Below are 22,473 nucleotides of genomic sequence, written 5' to 3'. Positions count from 1 at the left end.
ATAACCACTTTACACCATTCATTCTCCACAAAGATGCTTTGGTGAGACTGCACTGTACCCTACTCCCTGCCAGAGTGTTCCACTCAATGTTTTATTTGCCGCAATACCACCTCTTTATTTGTTCCTTAATATAGCAATGTGTTTGCTTGAGAATAAATCAGTTTCCATTTTTGAGGGAGTAACTAACAACGATGGTGAACTAAGTGATCATTGCCCCTCTTAATGATTTATATGTTTAGCACTGAGCCACATCTATCAATGGCAAGCTTTGGGTTCCTCAGACTAGCAACTGGCCTTACTCCTGTTTGGACATATGTACCCAACTGGCCCATTCAGCAAGTTTCCATTTATAGAATAATGCCAGCAGCTGTGGTAGCTGGTATATATAAATCCAGATGCCATCTGTGATCAATTATGGATTGGGATGGGTAAATAGCCCAGAAATTAAAAATGTACATATCTTAATATAATACAAAAGATTATAGTGATAAAACAATTCACAATCTTTAAGGAAAACCACATCAAATCTCTGTAGCAGTCTAAGTATTACAATAATGTGGACCATTTAATAACTGAGCAATAAATATCCTTCGTTGGTTGGCCTATGTCAAAAGAGGGCTCATAGCAGCTTTGAGACAAGACGATTATATATGTGTTCTAAGCAGAATGATTAAAAGTAATTATTAGTTGTGGCTTGTTGAAGTCCATTGAGTAGCCAAGGGGAACCTACAGATGATTTCCTTAACTTCTTCTTCAATGGCCAGAGACCAATCGTTCAGCTCTCGTCTCAAACTCTCTGTCGTTTGCAATAGCCGATCCTGTCGGTTATGAAGTTCCTCCAAGAGCTTTTTGTTGTGCTGCATTTGTTGTACTGCGTCTTGTTCTATTTCTAATTTCTGATTGGTGCCGACTTCTCCGCTTTGCTGCATCATCTGAGTGAATTCCTCATGTTTAATACCAAGAGAAGAAGAATCCAGCATCTCAATGAATGAAACAGCACAGCACTTGAAGAACGGAAGAAAAAAAAAGTAAAAGTTTATTCTTTTCATGATCCATCAGCATGGTAAAATTTAAAGACATCCTATGCTGAACCTACAGTGAAAACTACTGCAAGATTTCAGAAGATTTGTTATTTATCATTGAGCAGGAAGGAGCATGAGGAGGACCAGCTGGTACATTCATATCTTGATATAATCTTGTGTTGCTTTTTGGAAATTGTGCATTGCTTAGGACCCTAAAATTCACCTCAGTAAATCATTCACATTATACATTTAATAAATGAGCAGGAAGATAGTCACATTGGGCTTGATTCAGTGATCCTCTAAACCTTAAAATGTTTAGCAAGTTAAACATTTTGCCCTGTACATTTTAGCCTTGAAAACCTTTTTCTAATCGCAGGACCAGCCACATATACATGCAGCAGGTGACTGCAGTAAATTAATACAGAGCATTATAGGCAGAAGGTCATGGACGTAGGAACCCCTAAAAAGCTAGGGGGGGCAGCATTTTCCCCCATCAGATCCCCACTTTCTCCCCATCTCTTTTTTTGCAAACACGTACAATAATAAATAACTTGAAACACTGGTAAAAATAATGTACGTTTAATACATTAAATATAGGAAAAAACAGCTAATCTTTGTAACAAGAATTTATTTTTAAATATTGAAAAATTGGGCCCTAGGCAAGCATTTCCTTTGGCCGCGCTCCATGCTCCCTAGCATGCAATCACTCCCTCCGCTCCCACACCCTCTAAGTCTTGGGGGCAGAGGTAAAACGCATCGTGCGGACATTCACCGGCTGTGGCGATGCGCGTAAACAACCTCTGCTGCCGGCACGTCTGCACGATGTGCTTTAACACATCATGCAGACTAGGGCTGAAACAACTAATCGATAAAATCAATAATAATCGATAATGAAAATCGTTGTCAACGAATTTCATCATCGATTAATCAGATCGATTTTTATCGATTATAAAAAGAGGTTTTTTTTCAGAGCAAATGCTCTGAAAAACTCCTCTCCTTATATAATCCGACCTCAAACAGAGATCGGATTATAACACCGGAATCCAGATCCCCCGCAACGCTGCAGGGGACCTGGATTCCCCTCACTGTCGGTCGGTCTCTCACTTCCGTCTCTCTCCCCCTCCCATCTGCCTCCTCCCCCCTCCCATACGTTACTCTGCCTCTCTACCCGGCACCGTTACTGACAGCCACTTTCCCTGCAGCTTCATAGAAGCCTCAGTGTAAGTGAAGGTGAGTAACGGAGTCTGTCTGTGCGATGCAGACCCCCACCGGCTGACAGAGAATCATCCTCTCTGATAGCCGTTATACTCCCCTTCACTTACACTGTGGCTTCTATGAAGCTGCAATGAAAGTGCCTTCAGTAACGGAGCCGGGTAGAGAGGCAGAGCGGTGTATGGGAGGGGGGAGGAGTCAGAGGGGTGTATGGGAGCCACCCTCCAATACACCACTCTGGCTCCTCCCCCTCTCATACGCCACTCTGCCTCTCTACCCGGCTCCCTGGTGTCTTGTCAGAAACGGAGGTTCACAGGAGGCAGAGTGGAGTATGGGAGGGGGGAGGAGGCAAGGTGATGTATGGGAGGGGGGAGGAGGCAAGGTGATGTATGGGAGGGGGCAGAGTGGAGTATGGGAGGAGCCAGAGTGGAGTATGGGAGGGGGAGGAGCCAGAGTGGTGTATGGGAGGAGGCAGAGTGGAGTATGGGAGGGGGAGGAGCCAAAGTGATGTATGGGAGGGGAGGAGGCAGAGTGGTAAAAGGGGGGGGAGGAGGCAAAGTAATGTATGGGAGGGGAGGAGCCAAAGTGATGTATGGGTGGGGGAGGAGGCAGAGTGGTGTATGGGAGGGGGGAGGAGGCAGAGTGGAGTATGAGAGGGGGGAGGAGCCACAGTGGTGTTTGGGAGGGGAGGAGCCACAGTGGTGTATGGGAGGGGAGGAGCCAGAGTGGTGTATGGGAGGGAGAGGAGCCAGAGTGGTGTATGGGAGGGAGAGGAGCCAGAGTGGTGTATGGGTGAGTTATAGTGGTGTATGGGGGGTATTATGAATTTTTAGGGCATATAGGGGGTATAAGGCATATGGATATTAGGCATATCAGGGGGGCATAAACATATCTGGGGGTAAAAGGTATATCAGGGGGCTCAGTGGCATATAGGGGGTATAAGACATCGATATTAGGCATATCAGGGGGGCATAAAACAAATCTGGGGGTAAAAGGTATATCAGGGGGCTCAGTTGCATATCACTGGCATATAAGGAGTATAAGGCATATGAGGGGCACAGTGGCATATCAGGGGGCACAGTGGAATCTGGCATATAAAAGGTATAAGGCATATATGGGGGCCGAGTGGCAAGCTGGGGGTCTGATGTGCATAACTGGGGGCAGTTTGGTAAATAAAAAAATTTAAACAAGGCTTTTTTCTCAGTTTTTATTAAATATGAAAAATAGTTAACATATGAATTAATATTTACTAATAACTTTGTATTAAAACCTAGTTTGAGAAGCACCGTGTTTGGGTTCTTGTAGCTTTTATTATTATGTCAGTAAAATAAGAAGGTGAATAGAGAGAGGCCATTGCAATAAAGAGATGAAAGTGTAAATTGTACGTTTTTTATTGCAATTTTTCTTCAGTTTAAAATAATGTATTTTTTTATCCGATTAATCGATTAAATCGACAAAATAATCGGCCAACTAATCGATTATTAAAATAATCGTTAGTTGCAGCCCTAATGCAGACGTGGCGGCTGTTTACGCGCATCGCTGCTGCCGGTGAACATCTGCACGATGCGATTAGACAATCTCCCGTGCCGGCACTCCCCCCGTGGGAAGTGCTGGCAGGGGAGGCTGTCTGAGCGTATCAGAGAGTAGGATAGGATGCAGGTCCCCTGCACCGCTGCGGGGGATCTGTATCCTAACCCTGCTGCCTGCCCGGAACTGCATGTCCCGGGCGTCGGGCGCTAGACCCCGAATATAGGCCACACCCCCACTTTAAAGACTTAAAGTGGGGGCAAAAAGTGCGGACTATATTCGAGCCAATACGGTAATTACATTATCATAAAACGTCTATCGGATTTGTAATACAGCATAACGTATCAAACAGAATTATAACAAAACAGGCATAGAAAAAATGCAAAGTTCACCTAAACTTCTACCCTAACGATTAAAATATCATTGTGAATATTGGCTTGCTACATGCAAGTTAGATATTGAATGGGATAATTTTTCCGTTGTACTGATTTGTCTCACAATAACTTCCAAACCTGCATATATGTTGAAACTGCAATCATGCATGAAACATTCAACTCTAATTTCCGTGTTTTGTAGAGGCTCTAGAGAACATTTTGTTTAATCTAGTTGGCACTACATACATTTTCATTGCTCCCAGATGACTCACGCTTGACTTGACATCTTAGACGTATTTGGCGTAGTCACCTACCAATCTTCATCTCTCAACCTAACTTCCACTTCTTTTTCCCCATGCCATCATGTAAGGAAACTTCCAAGCCAACTTGAGTCTTTGTAATAATAAATTACATACTGGATTTTTTTAATTTATTTTTTTAACATTTGGGTCCATCAACCACAAACATTAGGTACTCTATTTGTTTCTCTCCAAAGATTCACCTTTAAAGAGATCTTTATGGTCCTAATGGACCAGCCCTCTATTCCAGAAAACTTGCAGTTGTCCAACAGAGCGAGGGGCATTCCTCTCAAAGAACTCCACCAACTGCACCTAAACAAGCACCTCTAAAACAATGCAGAGTATCAAAAACAGAGCAACAAAAGAGGCATAACCAAGGAGTCTATCTACCACTGCTCTTCCTGTTCTTTGCCAGGTTTGTATGTAGAATGTTTTGGCAAATACCACACACACAACTGGAATATTGATAAACCAATATTTGCATGTTAGGTTGAGCATTATAAAAAAAAAAAAAATTACATTTATAGTTCAAAATGTGTTCAAAATGCCCCCATAAACTCTGGTTTTGATTATGCAAATGTTCTCTGCCACTTTTCAGTATTTTAAAGTTAAAAAGTTCTATAGTTTGTTTCCATTTCTAAAATACCTACTAACCTTAAGCAACATTCAGTTACCTAGGGTACAGAAACAAAAATATTCCTTAGTCCAACAGAAAATGGTGCAAGGTGAGTGAATAAAATTCCTGGAAATACTCCTGGGTTATCTATTTTTAAAAGTATATGCTTTTGTGGATGTCGGCTGCTGTAGTGCTAAAATGGGATATGGACTCCAAAAACAATTTTATGAATTAAACATTTGGAAACTATTTTTGGCCTGTAAGGCACCTATACATATGGGGTATTCTTGTAATCCTGACATATAACTGCACATTAAGATGCTCAAGAAATCGTAAGAATACACAAAAAATGCTGTAAAAATACTCCCGAGTTTGGCTGCATGAAAGGACATGAAATAAAATACTCTGGGTTTATACTTCTCAAAAAATACATGGGTTTGATGGGGCAGACTGAATTCCAATGATGACCGGTTCCAATGATGCCCCAAATAGGACAGGGGTACAGGATAACCAGATGTCAAAATTATGTCGAAAAATTAGAATTTGCACCTCCCAAATGTGGTCGTTTAGCCTCCAAACAACCCAACAAAATTATGCATGCATGGTATCACTGTACTCATTATATGTTGCTGGACACATATTGCGGTGTTTAAGGTTTTAAGTTTAAAAAAAACGGTAGAATTGCATGTCTTAAAGTAAACTGCATGCTCAAGTAAACTGCTTCAACCATGCTTACCTTACCAATACATGAACATGCACATGAAACGTGTAAATATGAACAGCAGAAACAAATGTGTTATCAAATACTACTTACGGTGTTTGTGAAGCAGTACCCCTCTTCACCAATCACAAGCTTTTTAGGGTTACAAAATTTGGTGATATACTGCAGATTAGAGGACAAGCGAGGTGGATTAGCTTTCAGTATTGTGTAAACAAGGCAAGACAGAAAATCATCTGTTGTTGCAGGTTCCTCCTTGTAAGCTCTAATAGCTTTGAAAAGAAAGTTGCTAGCTCTGGAAAGACAAGCCAGTTTGTCCTGTGGGGCCCTCTTTGAATCCAGTTCCACTAGAGCTGCAAAGAAACATGATATAGCAGTATGTATAAAAACTGGATGATTATATATTTATATAATGTAATTGATAACAATTGTGTACTTCATAACTACATAGCTAAAAGAAATAATCAAAAATAAAGAAAAAGAATATGGATAATAAGGCATGTCATTTTGAATTCCCCCGCCCTTATCATTAAATTAGTATATACCGTATTTGCTTGATTATAAGACGACCCCCCAAAATCTCAATATTTATTTAGGAAAAAAGAAAAAGCCTGAATATAAGATGACCCTATAGGAAAAAAGTTTTACCGATAAATGTTAATTCATGTAAACTATTTTTTTTTTTAATAAAAGCTGTGATTGAGAAAAATATTTTGTTTTTATTTCCTTTTATTTTCCAACCTGCCCCCAGGCTTGCCACTCTGCCCAGAAATGCCTTATACCCCCTATATGCCACTATGCCCCATGATATGCCTTTTAACCCTCTATATGCCACTGTGCCCCATGATATGCCTTTTGACCCCCTATGTGCCACTCTGCCTCCAGAAATGCCTTATACCCCTATGTACCACTCTGGCATTTAGGGGGTTAAAAGGCATATTATGGGGCAGAGTGGCATATAGGGAGGTAGAAAGCATTTCAGGAGGCAGAGTGGCATATAGAGGGTTAAAAGGCATTTCTGGAGGCAGAGTGGCATTAAGGGGGTTAAAAGGCATTTCATAGAGCACTCTGCCGGTGCGGGGAACTCTGATCTCTGATAGTCGTGGATGCATGATGGACGCAGACAACCCCGCTGCTTACCGCACCTCCTCCCGGCTGCAGCGGAAGTTGTCTACACGCGTAGACGTCTACACGCTGCCCCGGCTACACGCCAGGGAGTCAGAAGCACCGGTAAGTTGCGGGGGGGGGCATAAGACAGGAGGATCCAGGTCCCCTGCAGAGCTGCGGGGGATCTGGATCTTAGTCTCATAGTCAGACCTATTTGAGATCTGATTATAAGATGACCCCGATTATAGAGCAATATTTCCAGATAATTTCTTCTCATCATATCAAAGGTACAACTCTATAGCATGTCCCTTAAGGACAAACGATACAGAACATTCTGCACTGTGGCAGCCCTCCTCTGTACACCAATAGAGCTGGCTCTAAGCTGACAGAAAGACATTGGTGCAAGAGCTGGTATACAGCTCTGTAAACCGTTAAAGGATCAGGCATTCTCTTCTTGCGTTGTCAATGCCGACACCACAGAAAGAATCAATGCAGAGCCAAAGGAAATACCCCACTGTTGCACTGCTCTCCAATTAACGTATTTGCTCGATTATAAGACAAGGTTTTTTCCAGAGCAAGTGCTCTGAAAAATAACCATCGTTTTATATTTGAGGTCATCTTCTAATCAGACCTCAAATAGCCATCTGACTACAAGACTAAGATCCAGATCCCCCCGCAGTGCTGCAGGGGACACGGATCCCCCTCTCCAGCAGCCGGTGGTACTCTGTGCAATGCAGACAACCTCTGCTACTGCACTTCCTCTGGGGCTTCTATGACGGAGCACCGTCATCACATGACCTTTCCGGCGGAAATGCCAGCAGCAGCCGACAGAGTTTATAAGGTACATTATACGTTGTTTCACTTTAAAGTTGCAGGTTCCAAGAACCGATCAACGTTATTAAGCGAGGACTAGCTTTACAGTAAAGTCATTAAGTCATTGCACGTTGGGACCATAATCCTTAGTCATAAGCTTAAGGTGCAAGACACGTCAAGTGATTTCACTAGTTCTGAATGTGCATGTTCTGCACTTTGTGGATTTGGTAGTAGTAGGATTAAGTTTTGTTGTAGTTCTCCAAGATGTTTGGAACAACCTACCTGTAGAGTTCCTTAGAAAACTGTGGGCAAGTGTTACCTAGAAGGATTGATGCTGTTTTGAGGGTGGCCACACCAAATATTTTTTTGTGAAAATTAAGCTGCTAACATGCCTTTTTTGTGAAAGCATTCTTACTTTACAAGATTTTTTCACACCTACTTGTCCGGAAAAAAAAATGGTTTGTCTGGGTACACTTAATGAGAAACATGGGTTGAACATGGGGCATAGTGAAAACAAGGAAACAGAAAATGAATGTTGCAACCTGAATCCTCAAGTATAAAATAGCCTGTATGCTTAAGGGATTAACAAGGCCTTGCAGCTACTGTTGGAGTGCAACCCATGGTCAGGGTGACGGCTACTGGCCTAAGGAGCCCAGCTTACCCTGTCAAGGACATTTACGGCAGACTTTACACATACAAATATTAGCACTTTCACCCACCGGTGATAGCAGAGAAAATCCAGTCTTTGACTTCTAAATTATCTTCATCCATTGGAAGTTGAAGCATTTGCGGGGTAACCCATTTCAGTGACCTAAAGACCATAAATAGTTTTTTTTTGTTATATATTACAACCACTCTGAGACTATGCTGATTTCTAGCACTATACCATTTGCTTTACATAAACAGCTATTACTTGCAATTGCCTGCTGTGCAACATTTCAACTTGTCAACAGTGCTTGCTGTTACTCTTAGGACACATAAGAGTTTCCTTATTTATAAATATTTTCTCAATGCTTGTACTATAGTTGCACAAACAAAAGTTATGACATTTGGGACTGAACAAACTACATGGTGTGCAGTCCAAGAATACCTATTCAGTAATACTGTGAGGTAAACAGAGCTGTCAGCCCATGTACCAGCCATGAAGTACACAAGAAGCTAAAATGTGTAAGCAACAAATCTGAAAAACAGTGTTTTTCATAAGTTGCCCCCTTTATACATGAAATTATTCTACAACCTGGAATTAAAATAGATTTAATTATATACTAGTTTGTATGGAACAGTAATATCTTAACTTCAAAATCAGAGGAGAAAGTCAATGTATTTCAGGCACCAATAATAAAGTGAAAGGTCTTAAAGTTTTCGGGTGCTTGAGAATTTCCTCCTATGCTGTAACACCACTATAAACATGTCACACAAGCATACTTTTGCATAAGTGTAACACCTACGTCTTGAAGGCCCTAGAAATGAAATGTTAGAACATCACAAGCATTAAAAAAATTTCAAAACAAGTTCATAATAATGTTTTTGAGAACCAAGGTAGGGATATTAAACAGTGTGAAAGGTATCATTCTTTGAAGTTCATTTTAGCTGAGATTTACATCTGAGATGTCTTAAAAACTGGCATATGGTGTAATAACAAATATTAAGACATGTATCCTCTCTTTATATTCCATGATGGGGTCAGTTGCAAATACATGAAATCAACTTATAACTTCTCTGTGTGATCTTATTTTCAACCAAATAATAATAAGTTAACCCCTTAAGTACAGAGCGGTTTTTCATTTTTTGTACCCCTTGTGATAATGGCAAATTTTAACATTTGGTGTTTAGCTGTAATTTTCTAGAATAAACAGAAGATGGATCATCTTCCAGAAGACAGCCATAAACACAAAAGCAAGCGTTACAATGGGCTGGTTTAAACACATGAACCCGAGTGCCTTAAAATTGCCTAGTCATAGCCAAGACCTCAATCTAATTTTTATTAAGTGGAAAGACTAAACTTAAATCATCTAAAATTAAGAGAGTAGAAACCAAAAAGGCTTGGAGCTGTAATTGCTGGCAAAGATCCTTTAACTAAGTACACGGAGTTCAGAACATGCAAGTAACCAGGATTTTCAGGGATTTGTGCAAGATAAATTATAACCAATTTTTTGCTATTCACTTGAACCTTTTGCGTATTCGCAGTTACACGCAAGTTGTGTTGGCGAGTGTGCCCAAATGCAAAAAGTCCGATGATCCTCATGTGTGTGTAAATGTTTTCAATGTTTTCCTGGGGATTTTGTAATAACGTGTGCGTGTTGATGTGTGAATAGTTACAGGAGAGTATTGGTACACCAAAAGATTGTGAATACTGTACTATTACAAATAAAAACAAACATTTGTATAAAATAAGTTTATAAAATACACAGTATAAAAAATAAGCTGTTTTAAGAGAAGGGTACACTAAATGACGAGTTTACCGTGATCAGTAGCAAAAGTGTATGGTAAACAGGAACCCTTTTTGACATAGGATCAATGGTTCCATATTCATGATTTCTGCATTCACAGGGTTGTAGCGTAACCTCAGGAATGGCGAAGATTGAGTGTATTAACTCTGGGGGAATGCAAGGCATTGTACGGTGGCACACAGCAGTTAACTGATAGTTAACACAGGGCTTGACAAATTTGTTGTGAACCTTGGAGCCAGGATTTTTTTAAACTAACAGTTGGTCAGGAGTGATCTGATCATCATCAGCCCACTTACTAAACTCACAGCATTTGACCTGGAAGCACCCTGGACTTTCAGGTAAGTGCTGTTTTTTTTTTTTTTTAATTATTATTATTTTTTTAACCCTTTCAATGCTGATGTTCCATTGGAGCACAGCATTGACTGATATTTAGTCCCCACAAGCTTGTGGGGACAAATGTTAACCCCTGCAATGCCACGAATGTGTCATACACAATTGTGGCATTGAAGGGGTTAACGCTGCACTGTCGCTCTCAGGGAGCGATCGGGCAGCAGGGGGGTGTTGGGGCTGCTCTCCACACTCATGGGGAGACCAAAGAACCCTCTCCCCTGTCCCTGAAGCTGCCTCTGGCAGCTGGGACTCAAATTGCTGGTCTATAGACCAGCTATTGCAGGGGGGAGTCTCTTTGACTGCTGTAGGCTTCCATGCCTACAGGAATCATCAAAGGGCTTGCGGGGGGCTCGTTTTTGCTGTTGCTGGTCTGCTTCCAGGCAGACCACCAGCAGCAGAGCCCCGTACAAAACGGGAATTAACCCCTAAATGCTGCGATCGCGGCATTGAAGGGGTTAACGCTGCACTGTCGCTCTCATGGAGCTGGGGGGTGTTGTGTCAGGTAACCACACTTGTGTGGGGACCTAATCAACACACAACCCCCTTCCCTGAAGCTGCCTGTGGCAGCTGAAAACGCGATTGCTGGTTTTGCAGCAACTCCGTTTTCAGCCTACAGGCTCATTCCGTGGGAGTGATCTCAGGCTCGGGGGCGGCCTCGGAGTGGCTGTGCTGTCTGCCCAGACTCCTGGGCAGACAGCAGCAGCAGCGCCCCCGTGTGGTGACTCAGCCTCTTACATCCACAATTTTTTCTGGACGTAAGAGGCTGACAAAACCTAGGCGCCATTGTCGAGCCCTGAGTTAACATAAAAAGAATATAGGCCACCAGGCAGCAGTCTACTCACAGGTTACGGATAGGTCTTCAGAGCTTTATATAACTCAAACATTTCTTAAATGAATGATCCAATGTGCCATGCAGCAAAAAATGCATATTAAAGTACTTATTATTACAAACAATGTATCTCCCAAATCATCCCATGTAAATGGTAGCAATGGTTCTGTTAACTCACCTAATCCGCTTTTGGAGGGAGATATCCTTCTGTTCATCAAGTGAACCATCCAAGCAAAACACTGACTTATACAGTTGTGTCATCACAAGCTTCTCAATGTTACTTAGCAGCTGGTCTCTCTCCTCCGTCAATTGATCTGCAAGAATTGGAGATTATGGCCATCCCAAAACCCAGAAACCCACAACAGACCTATTAACCTACTCACACAATTTAGCGTTTACATCTTGGACATATGTATGACAGCCAAGCATCCAGTACGTATTAGGGTCAGATGCTCTAAGTCACTACCAAAATGCTGGTAGATGTTAGCAATGTCTTGCTTCACTATGACATTGAAAGAATATTCAAACTGGTTGCTTTTAGTGGCAAAGCAGTTAAAACTGGATGGATAGGAGAACTGATAGTGTTACTCGAGGGAAGAGGATCACTGCTATCTTACCAGGGTAACGATCAGCAATTCTACAATAGAATTCCTGCACACGGTCTCCTTTGCTCTCCAGACTCAGGTCCTGGAAGACAGACATATTTATTTCCAAAATTTGTCCAAATTTCAGATAAAGTTTTCCAATTAAATGTATGTTTAAACATAATATATCATATTGGTGTCTTTGTTATATTAACATCACCTCTGCTTTCTGCAGCCACTGTATGAATTTCGTGCAAAGGGTCATTAGTGGCTGTGCGTCAGGTCTTTGCAAAGCTTTGAGAAAGTCTGAAAAATCTCCCTGAGCCAATGTGCGGAGGCTGGATAAGGAAAGGCAGTAGAGATAATCTATGAGAGAAGAATAACAGATCCAGTTAATACATTCTGTACAGAACAGTCATGTAGAGTACAATAATCAAACATGTGTTTAGGCTCAATGAAGAAGAAGAAGAAAAAAACAAAAAAAATATTAATACAAATAACTTAAAATTGATCAGTAAAACATTATTATGGCAAGGAATTATCACTTTCTCTGCCTATTTGTTTGTGTAATCTGAAGCTAGCTGAAGGAGATGCTCGGTTTTCATGGATGTCACTGGTTGAGTATTCTAAATAAAGAGACACATCTTTTGGTATTCCCTGCATGGGTATTCCCTGAAGCCTATTACACACGCAGCATACTATATAACATGTGCCACATAAGAGGACGGTGGGCCAAACCAAATTTCATTGTGTCAGGCAGCTGAACATGTGGACTTTTAGGCAGAATTTGGCAACTGTGCCAAAACTACATGTGCCTTTCACGACACGTGGATTCACATTCAGAGAAGTAAAAATGTCAGGTATACAAAAATAAACAAACCGACCTGGGATATCTGTAGGAAGCAAAGTTTTGCAGATAGTCTGTGGATAATGACGATTGTTAGTCTTTGTACTACAGCAAATGTCCCTAGTTGTATCTAGTTTTTCACTCTTTTCTTCAGTTCTTCCTTTATCTGGTTTTATCAGGAGAGTTCCAGTATGGTGCCTAAAACTGACAGAGATCATGTAAACAAAAACATAACTTATGCATAGTTCTTTTGTAATGATAAGAGTTTGTCTTGGAGACAAATGGGTAATTCAAATGTTCCAGCTTCTGAATAAGAAAAACTCCCATATGCAATATGGTTAAAGAACTATTACAGGAGCTGTGCCTCATGAAACCTTACGGGAAGGCAAGATAGACACTTCTCTTGTAGAGAGCGATGTTCCAGAAACTCAAAGAATATTTCTGGCTCCCATGTAAAATATTTCCTTCTAAGTGTTACAATGACCAGTAAAATATAATTTTTAAATCAATTCTCTAAACCTTTTTTTTTCTTGCTTTAAGTTTTTCATCCAGGTAGAACAATGTAACACCCTATAAAAACATACTGTAGATTGTGATTTTTGTTATTCAATTCCTGCAACAGCTGTGATTTGTCTCAAAATGTGACTGAACTATAATTTTCTCTCTCTCCCTTCTCTAACTTCCACTCATACAATGGTATCAAGAACACATCAGCTCCTACCAAAGGTGGACAATAGCTTAAAAAAGCAGAATAATAAATGTCAAAATAACAGGAAAATCTCTATTTAATTTAACTTAGATTGTTTATGTGCTTCAGAGAAATCTATTGTCGTTGGACATATTACAAAATATTGTTCATCATATAAGAAAACATAGTGATGTTTAATTTTTTTGTACCCATCTGTAAGAGGTCGTGCTTGAGATTTTTGTCTTTGCATGATCCAGCAACTGGAACAGTACCCATGCCAAATAGGGTTACCATAGTACCCACAGCCCTTTCTACACATCTCTGGGTGGTAGGCAAACCCTTTAAAGTTGAAGGGAGTCTCATTGAGATGACTGAACAGTTCTTCATTGGAGGCTCCAGGATTCATTGTAATCTATGCATGATGAGAAGAGAATAATGAGTAGGTAAACCATTTGAGCAGGGCCTTCCTCACCTGTTGTCTCTGTTAGTCAATTTGTTATGTTACATACTACTTGTTATGTCCTGTCTACAGCGCTACGGAATTTGATGGCGCTATATAAAACAATAAATAATAATATATAAAAATACATTTACTCTCTTCATTACCTTATTTCTTGACTAATTGAGTTATTTAGGACATGTCTGTTTATACACATATAAAATGTATTTTATTTTTTTTGTTATCTGAAACACCTGGTCACCCAAGACTGATTGATTCCTTTTTGTTAGCTTATCAATATCCTTATTGTTGAGGGACTACAACTTCTACGCGTGAGCTCTGAATCAGTCAGAGGCCTGCAAGATTTTTCACAGAAACAAACAAAAAAAAAGCTCAGGCTAGGCGGCTGGACGCTAATAAAATAATGCATAATGCTACTGAGCATGTTACTTTTGACAAGCAGTGAGTCAGAAAAAGGCTGAATTACTGCAAACAATTACCAGGCCACTAACTGGACAGCCAAGTAATAGAGCCACATAATAAACTAGTACAGGGATAGAATACATTCACTTTCTTCATCCATACTACACAATTACACTAAAACACAAAACCGCTGACATGTCACACAATTATTTTATGTAGGGAGGTTGTGAATAGAGTGACTTCTAGATGACACAGTTATTTGTAGCTATTTGTGCATGTCATTAGAAAGGACAAACACTTTTATGTTAGGAAAAATCATTTGGTATGTGATAGTTTATTAGTCTAATTAAATCTTGTACTGTTTTACTAAATGATGCAAAAGCATATAATTAGCCATTCACTGTAAAACATGGATAAGGCATTAAAGCAGAATAGAGTGTTACTGGAGTGTTATTTCTGTTTCAGTTTGTGATACATTCACACAACATATATTTTAAGGTTAACTTAAACAAGAAATACTTAAGTTGCTAATACAGAATATCCCTTATAACATTGGGACTCTGCTCCACCTAGGTGCTATGTAGCTCTAAGAGCAGCATTAACCAGCCCCCCGGGGTATTTGACACATAGAAGAACAACAAACATTAGTGAATATGCGTATCAGTGTTCCAAAACTATATCGACAAACACGTGATTCCGCTGTAAACTCTGAGAGAGCGGCCAGAATACAGGCCTGAACTGCCCATACATCTTACACACAATTCGGCATATTTATACTATAACGCTGAATTCTGAATAACGGGGTCAGAGGTCAATAAATCTTTACCCGAAGGACCACGTTGAAAACCTTCCATCGAGAGGTCACGTGAAGAAACACCCAGCTGATCAGCCGCTTCCGGGTCCACCGCAAACCACAGCTTAATGCGGAAGTATGGATCGGTTGCTATGGAAACCGCTCGACCGACAAGGGGGGCGGGATTTAGAGAGACAGGTTCAGTCTCGTGCCTGTTATCTCCGAGATCCGTGTTACACGTCTTCATTTCATTAATGAACAGTTAAAGTGAGCGGACTGTTACTACGAAAATGGCGTGATACGTACCTGTGTTCTTGTCCCTTTAATGGGACAATGCTGTTCATAACTCATAAAGCCTGGCTTTTCTTAGCTTCAGGAGGACAGACGTTGTGGCATTCCACAAAGTGTATACCACACTTCCAGTAGCATTTTATGGAGTTACTAGTCCTCACCACAGAGGACTGACATGCACCTAGAACAAGAGACAAGAAATCAATGGAGTCAGAGCATTAATGTTATTGTTCACACTTTTGTGGTGCTCGTGTTTAGATGTAATTTTCTCCTCATTTAGTGTACCCGCACAAGTTATATGTTGTTTTTTCAGGACAAAAGGTGCTTTCTTCAGATACCATTTTTGATCATGTTATCTAATTCCCTATAAAAAAAAATATGATGAAAAATTGAAAAAAAAGCAAGGAAGGAATTGCTTGAATGTATCATGTCGGTTTTATTGGTCATCGTGGCATGTACTGATGTTTTGTTTTGACATAAACAACTTTGCACCAATAAAAAAAATCTTTTACCCCCATGACGACAATTGACATGCCAGGACTGTCATGGCTTTAAACTGGTGTGGAAAGCGATCTACATTTCATGTTGAGGCATTTAGCAACACTGAGATTGGCATCCTGGGTGTCAACATCTGCCATACAGTGTATGGTGGTTGACGCCTGTTTTAAAAGAGTTTAGGAGGCAATCAACAATCGGCTCCTAAACTTCAATGGTGTCACTGAAATGCCAGTGGGCGTCACTGGAATGCACACAGACATCCTTCGCTACTGCCCTCCACTTTCACCGGGGCTTCTATGATGGAGCACCAGCTTGACATGACCTTCCGGTGCTCCACAATAGAAGTACCATCCAGCAGGTTGTCGGCTGCCAGAGAGGAGGATCCGCTGCAGCTCTGCTGGAGACCTGGATACTCCTCTCTGGCAGCCGGTGGGTGTCTGTGCAATGTTCACAGACAATCCCGGCTGCTGCCGGCACTTCCACGGGGGCTTCTATGATGGAGGCCCGCGTGACGTGACCTGGTGCAGAGATTGTCTATACACATCGCGCAGACGCTCACCGGCTGCCACTACTAGACAACAAGGAGTCTGGAGCACGGGGGGGCAGAGTGGCATATCTGGGGTATAAGGCACATCAGAGGGTACAGTGCGGTGTAAGGCATATCTGGGGGTATAAGGCATATTAGGGGATATAACGCATATCTGGGGGTATAAGGCATACATGGGGTATAAGGCATGTCTGAGAGACAGTGTGGCAAGCCTGGGCTCAGATGTTCATAAGTGGGGGGCAGGTTGGGAAATAAAAACAAGAAATGCATTTTTCTCAGTTTATTTAATCTGCTGTTTGTTTTTAACACCCAGTTTGTTCATGGAATTATTTTAAATATTTTCAAATTATTTTTTTAATCGATGAATCTAAAAAAAATGGCCAACTAATCGATTATGAAAATAATCATTAGTTGCATCCCTAGTCGCAAGATGCCGGCAAGTAGGAGTTGGCAGAGTTTCCAAGGGGGTCTCTGCAGACCCTCCCGAGAACTCTGCCTCCCCTTGCAGGTTGAACACAGATACTGAATTCAACCATGCAAGTCAATGGAGCCTAGCTTTTAAGGTGATAAAATTGACCTCTCCGAGAACCTCTCCTGAAACTTTCTATGGATTTGGAACATCACCGAACATCATCAACAAACTCAACAAGGACATTGAGGTTCCCGCAGATGACCTATATGGGTTTCGTATAATTAGTTTTTTCTGTGTTTCTCCTTGTTTATTTTTACAAACTGTATTGTATACTCTGTGTCTAAATTATCACCTTTGTTCATATTACTTTTGCACATAAGCACTGTGATATTCGTCAGATGAAACTACATATTAATCCAGTCAGGGCCGGCCTTAGGGGTGTGCGACCTGTGCGACCGCACAGGGCGCCATGGTAGCAGGGGTGCCTGCCCGGGACTTAACTTAACCCCTTAAGGACCGGGCTCATTTTTCGTTTTCTACCCTGTGGGACCGAGGCTGTTTTGACACTTTTGTGGTGCTTGTGTTCAGGTGTAATTTTCTCCTCACCCATTTAGTGTACCCACATAAGTTATATATTGTTTTTTTCAGGACAAGATGGGCTTTCTTCAGATACCATTATTTTGATCATATCATCTTATTTACTATAAAAAAAATAAAAAAAACATGGTGAAAAATTGAAAAAAAAGACATTTTATGACTTTTATTTGAAAAATCTTTTACTCACCTAAAAAAGCAAGTAAAAAAACTAGCTAAATAGATTCTACTACTTGTCCTGAGTTTAGAGATACCCAATGTTTTTATGTTTTTTTGCTGTTTTTTGTAAGTTATAGGGCAATAAGTACAAGCAGCGTTTTATGATTTCCAAATCTTTTTTAACAAATCTGGTCAGTCTGCCTCCATCTCCTCTTTGGAACATCTTTGAAGCCGGTTAACTCAATTTAACCCATTCAAACCATATATTTTTGAAAACTAGACACCCCAGGGTATTCCAAATGCTGTTATTTTAACCCTTTCCATGCACCAATTATACAACTACACTTTGTCAAACTTTGTAATAGTAATTTTTTTTATTTTTTTTTCCACACAAATTGTACTTTAGTTATAGATATACAGGTTCTGGTATATGTCACTGTCAAACAACACCCCAATATGTGTTCAGCAACATCTCCTGAGTACAGCGATACCCCACATGCATGGGTTTGTCAGATTGTTTGGCTGGTAAAAGGCTACTTTTGGGGCATGCGTAATTCAGGTGGTCATTTGGTCATTCTGCCTCCATCTCCTCTTTGGAATATCTTTGAAGCCGGTTAACTCAATTTAACCCATTCAAACCATATATTTTGGAAAACTAGACACCCCAGGGTATTCCGAATGCTGTTATTTTAACCCTTTCCATGCACCAATTATAGAACTACACTTTGTCAAACTTTGTAATAGTAATTTTTTTCACACAAATTGTACTTTAGTTATAGATATACATGTTCTGGTATATGTCACTGTCAAACAACCCCCCAATATGTGTTCAGGAACATCTCCTGAGTGCAGTGATACCCCACATGCATGGGTTTGTCGGGTTGTTTCAGATTTAAAATGCCACATTTGGGAAGTGCGCTTTTTTTCTCCATTTTGGTCAGTCTGTACCTATGCCCTATCTGTGAGCTAGGCCACTCCAATTTACCCCATCAGCCATTTTTTTTATATATTAGACACCCCTTGGGTATTTGAAGTGCTTTTATTTTAACTCTTTGAGATTTTTGAGAAATTTTAGCACTTGCTCAAAATAATAAACTTTATTTTTTATTTTTTTTATTTTTTAATACTTTTTTTATATTTTTTTTACACATTTTGCTGGTACTGGATGGTTCATCTAGTGACATCACTGCATAATTATTTTTAAATGTTAGCACATTTTTTTTTTTTCATTTTTTTTTTATTTTTTTTATTTTTTTTTGAATATTTTACTAATCACATAGTGATTAGAAAGCTGGGCTCCATTGACTTGCATGGTTGAATGCAGTACCTGTATTCAACCAGCAAGTGAAGCCAGTTCTCTAGAGGGTCTGGAGACCATCTAGCAAACTTTTTCTTGTTTGTTTTTTTTACAGAGCGGCGGCCATCTTACTTGATGGCGAAGATCACCGGCAGCGGCGGCTGTGACCGCTCTCCGGAGCGGTCACAGCCCACCTAAAGGTAAGTGTTTGGTGTCGCTGGATGCCTCCTGATCGAGGCATTCCAGCGACACCATTTAAGTTTAGGAGGCGATCGTTGATCGCCTCCTAAACGCTTTTAAAACGGGCGTCCGCCGCCATACAATGTATGGCGGCTGTTGACGCCCCGGGGAGGGGCCAGACATGGCCCCCGATGCCAATCTCGGCCTTGCTGAATGCCTCGACATCGAGGCATTGCAGCAAGGCCGTTTAAGCGAAGAAAGTGATCGTTGATCACTTTGTAAGCTTATTTAACTTTTTGACGGTTCAGGACCGTCAAAGGTCATTTAGTGACCTTCTTGTCATGACGGTCCTGAACCGGCAAAGGTCGCGAAGGGGTTAAAACATCGTTTTTTTTGTTTTTGTTTTTTTAACTTTATTTAACATCATTCATGTTAAATAAAGTTTAAAAAAAAGAAACAAAAAAAACCTGATGCTTTAATCTAAGTCCCGGGCAGGGGCGCTGAGCGGTTGCTCGTGAAGTTCTCAGCAACCGCTCGGCGCCCCTTACTCTCCGTGACTCCGTCGCGGTGCCGGTATCTCATGTTGAGCGCCGGACTATTCCGCCGCTCAACATGAAATGCCGGCAGAGCGAGAAGACGGATGCCTCCCGCTCTCACCGCAGGACTCCGGCAACAAGGTAAGTGGGGGGGGGGTGTAGTTTGAAGGGGCAGAGGGGGGGTGTAGTTTGAAGGGGCAGAGGGGAGGGGTAGTTTGAAGGGGCGGGGGGGTAGTTTGAAGGGGCAGAGGGGGGGTAGTTTGAAGGGGCAGAGGGGGGGTAGTTTGAAGGGGCAGAGGGGAGGGGTAGTTTGAGGGGGGTAGTTTGAGGGGGGGTAGTTTGAAGGGGCAGAGAGGGGGGTAGTTTGAAGGGGCAGAGAGGGGGTAGTTTGAAGGGGCTGAGGGGGGGGGCGCCAGAGGAGTAGTCCGCACAGGGCGCCACAACGCCTAATGCCGGCTCTGAATCCAGTTTCCGTCTCTGTGCTCTAACTGAACTCTACCTTCCGAGAATGCCGGAATATACCATGTTACTTAATTGTTTTACTTAAATTGGGTTTTTTACATTTTTGACCGGTTCAGTGTGGTACCGAATCGCCCATAAGCTGTAGTCAGCTTAAAATATAACTTGGTGGTGGCAGCGTATTACCAGTCAGGCGTGGGTTTTTGTGGTGTGTTTACGGTTTAAGTGTGTGACCAAAGGGCTGGAATCGTTAACCCTTGCACACACACCCTATGTGTCTGGTTATCCGATGGCTAGCCGTGACGGGGCAACATTTCATCCTTGGACCCAGGCAGCAGAATGTCTTGGGACAACCTTGTATGTAGTTTAGTTCTGTGACACAGTGTTATTTAACTTGCATACTGATATTACACATACATATGTTACATATTAAGGATTGTTTTGGTGTTTTGAGCTGCCTCATTGTTTAGGAGGCACCACTGTGCAAACAGAGAGTCTTATGTAAAATTAAGTACAAAGCAGCGAGCATCCTTGTGTGTCTGCTGCTTTCCATCTGCTCTATCTCTGATAAGAAGTGGCTCTTCCCCCAGCTGAGCTTTTCCTTTTCCTGACAGATAATCTTTGCAGCTGTCTGAAAATAAAATTCATTTCCTTCCTAGAAATGATTTTGGTTCGACCAAACTTAGAAAAGACTAGTGCATACGGTTAATTAGAGCAAGCTGTACACTCACTGGATTATCAATAGTACGTTGTATATATTTATTTCCTGAAATTACCATGAAGCATCTTCCAAGTTTGAAATGTAGCTTAGGATGTGCCCTTCTATGATTTCTGACACATTTGTACATTTACATATTTTCTTTTAAAATCCAGTAACATCTCTTCCAAAAATTTGAAGAGCCTATACCATGGCAGCAAATAAGGTAAGGGAGGACTATTAAATCAACACTAATGAACCAAAAGAAATTGTGAATACTAGACTAGAAGGGTGCGTTTTCGGTGTTCAACCCGAATACCGAAGAAACGAACATGGTGGCGGCAAAACGTGTACGGAGACAAAGCCACACAACACGAAGAATCGTCATGTTCTTCGCTTACTAATCTCCCTGGTTTCTTCCCCATCTAGCCTACCTTATCTACGCAGCATCGCAGGGGTTAACGGGAGCAAAAATCCGTAGGTTCGCCGTCAGCAGTTCAAGGGCTGTGCAAGCAACTCTATTGGTCACCTGCAGGGGCCTCCTTTGGCATCAACTAATTGGTTGAAGCTAAAGAAGGCCCCTCCTGGCAACCAATAGAGTCACTCTTATGGACCTTTAACTCCTGGCGAACCTACAGATTTTCGCTCCCGTTAACCCCTGCGATGCTGCGTAGATAACGGGAGCGGAAATCCGTAGGTTCGCCGTCAGCAGTTAAAGGTCCATAAGAGAGACTCTAATTGTCGCTCGTATGGACCTTTAACTCCTAGAGTGGGGAGACCAGTGGTCTACCTAGGCCGAGTTTCGGCACCAGGATTTTAAAAGTCTGTACGAGCTACTCTATTGGTGCAGGTCCATTTCATTGGTTAATGGCAGAGGAGGCCCCTGCCAGTGACCGATTGAGTTGCTCTTACGGACCTGGTGCCAAAGCTGCTGCGTAGTGCGTACCACGAAGAATGTACACGAATATTCGCCCGAACCGAACACAGTAACGGCGAATATTCGTGGAACACAAAGAGTTGGCTGGCGCCCAAGTCTATTGAATGCAATTTTAATATATTGACCTCATAATCATCTGCTGCTTTTGGGAGCTATCAATATATTTTTAGATTCTATCTGGCTAGTCTCAGAATTCTCAACAGATTCAGCTAGAGGAACATTGAACCTCATAGATCCATGGGATTGGGTTGTTTTGCAAATTTTTATACTAAAAAGAGACCTCTGAGGTCCTCAAAGCCTATGCAGGTTTACATATTTTTCTATGTTGGCCCAATAAAACATATCAATATCAAATAATTGATTCAAATCAACTCCATTTTCCCAAGGGTTAATATGCCAAAACAATTTTTTCTCCTGTTAAGCTCTGATACCAAACTTTATGCAAAATTCTTTGCAAATAGATTAAGCCTAATGTTTCCCAGCCTGATTAAATTAGATCAAACTTTCAGATTATACCTAGAAACTTCTCTGTACTGTGGTTGGTACTTTCAATGATGATAAGATATGGTATATACTGTTTGGGATCGTCCCAGTAAACAGACACTTAGTTGTATTAGTTTGTGTTATTTATTTAAGAATGCTTTACTGTGAATGCAGTAAATGATATGCCTTTAACTAATATGTTATATTTATATATAAACATGCACAAAACATAATTCATATATAACATATCAC

General features: G+C 41.2%; 1 protein-coding gene across 2 annotated transcripts; it reads right to left on the bottom strand.

The window, feature by feature from the left end:
• Positions 1–528: 528 nt before the first annotated feature.
• LOC128499098 (rab5 GDP/GTP exchange factor-like) lies at positions 529–15,250 on the bottom strand. Of its 2 annotated transcripts, none has more exons than XM_053468534.1 (9): positions 15,165–15,250; positions 13,686–13,888; positions 12,826–12,992; positions 12,162–12,307; positions 11,975–12,044; positions 11,536–11,671; positions 8,408–8,499; positions 5,865–6,121; positions 529–1,004 (listed from the first exon to the last, which is right to left on the bottom strand). In XM_053468534.1, exons 2-9 carry the CDS (start codon positions 13,880–13,882, stop codon positions 684–686), a joined length of 1,386 nt encoding a protein of 461 aa, XP_053324509.1. In that variant the 5' UTR covers positions 13,883–13,888; positions 15,165–15,250; the 3' UTR covers positions 529–683. The 2 variants fall into 2 exon arrangements, with proteins under 2 accessions (XP_053324509.1, XP_053324510.1); XM_053468535.1 differs by lacking the exon at positions 529–1,004 and adding an exon at positions 4,424–4,528.
• Between the last annotated feature and the right edge of the window lie 7,223 nt (positions 15,251–22,473).

The sequence above is a fragment of the Spea bombifrons genome, chromosome 1 (assembly GCF_027358695.1).
Source record: "Spea bombifrons isolate aSpeBom1 chromosome 1, aSpeBom1.2.pri, whole genome shotgun sequence".
NCBI lineage: Eukaryota > Metazoa > Chordata > Amphibia > Anura > Pelobatidae > Spea > Spea bombifrons.
The sequence above is the reverse complement of the archived record's forward strand: the minus strand, read 5'-3'. Positions and strand labels throughout refer to the sequence as shown.

Bases quoted from the DNA above. Each gene is read 5' to 3' on its own strand.
- LOC128499098 (XM_053468534.1), bottom strand. From the start codon at position 13,882: ATGAATCCTGGAGCCTCCAATGAAGAACTGTTCAGTCATCTCAATGAG. The intron at 12,993-13,685 runs GTACAAAAAAAT...GATCTCTGTCAG, and splicing joins GCACGACCTCTTACAGATGG to TTTTAGGCACCATACTGGAA. The intron at 1,005-5,864 runs GTAAGTAGTATT...CCGTTCTTCAAG, and splicing joins GGTACTGCTTCACAAACACC to TGCTGTGCTGTTTCATTCAT.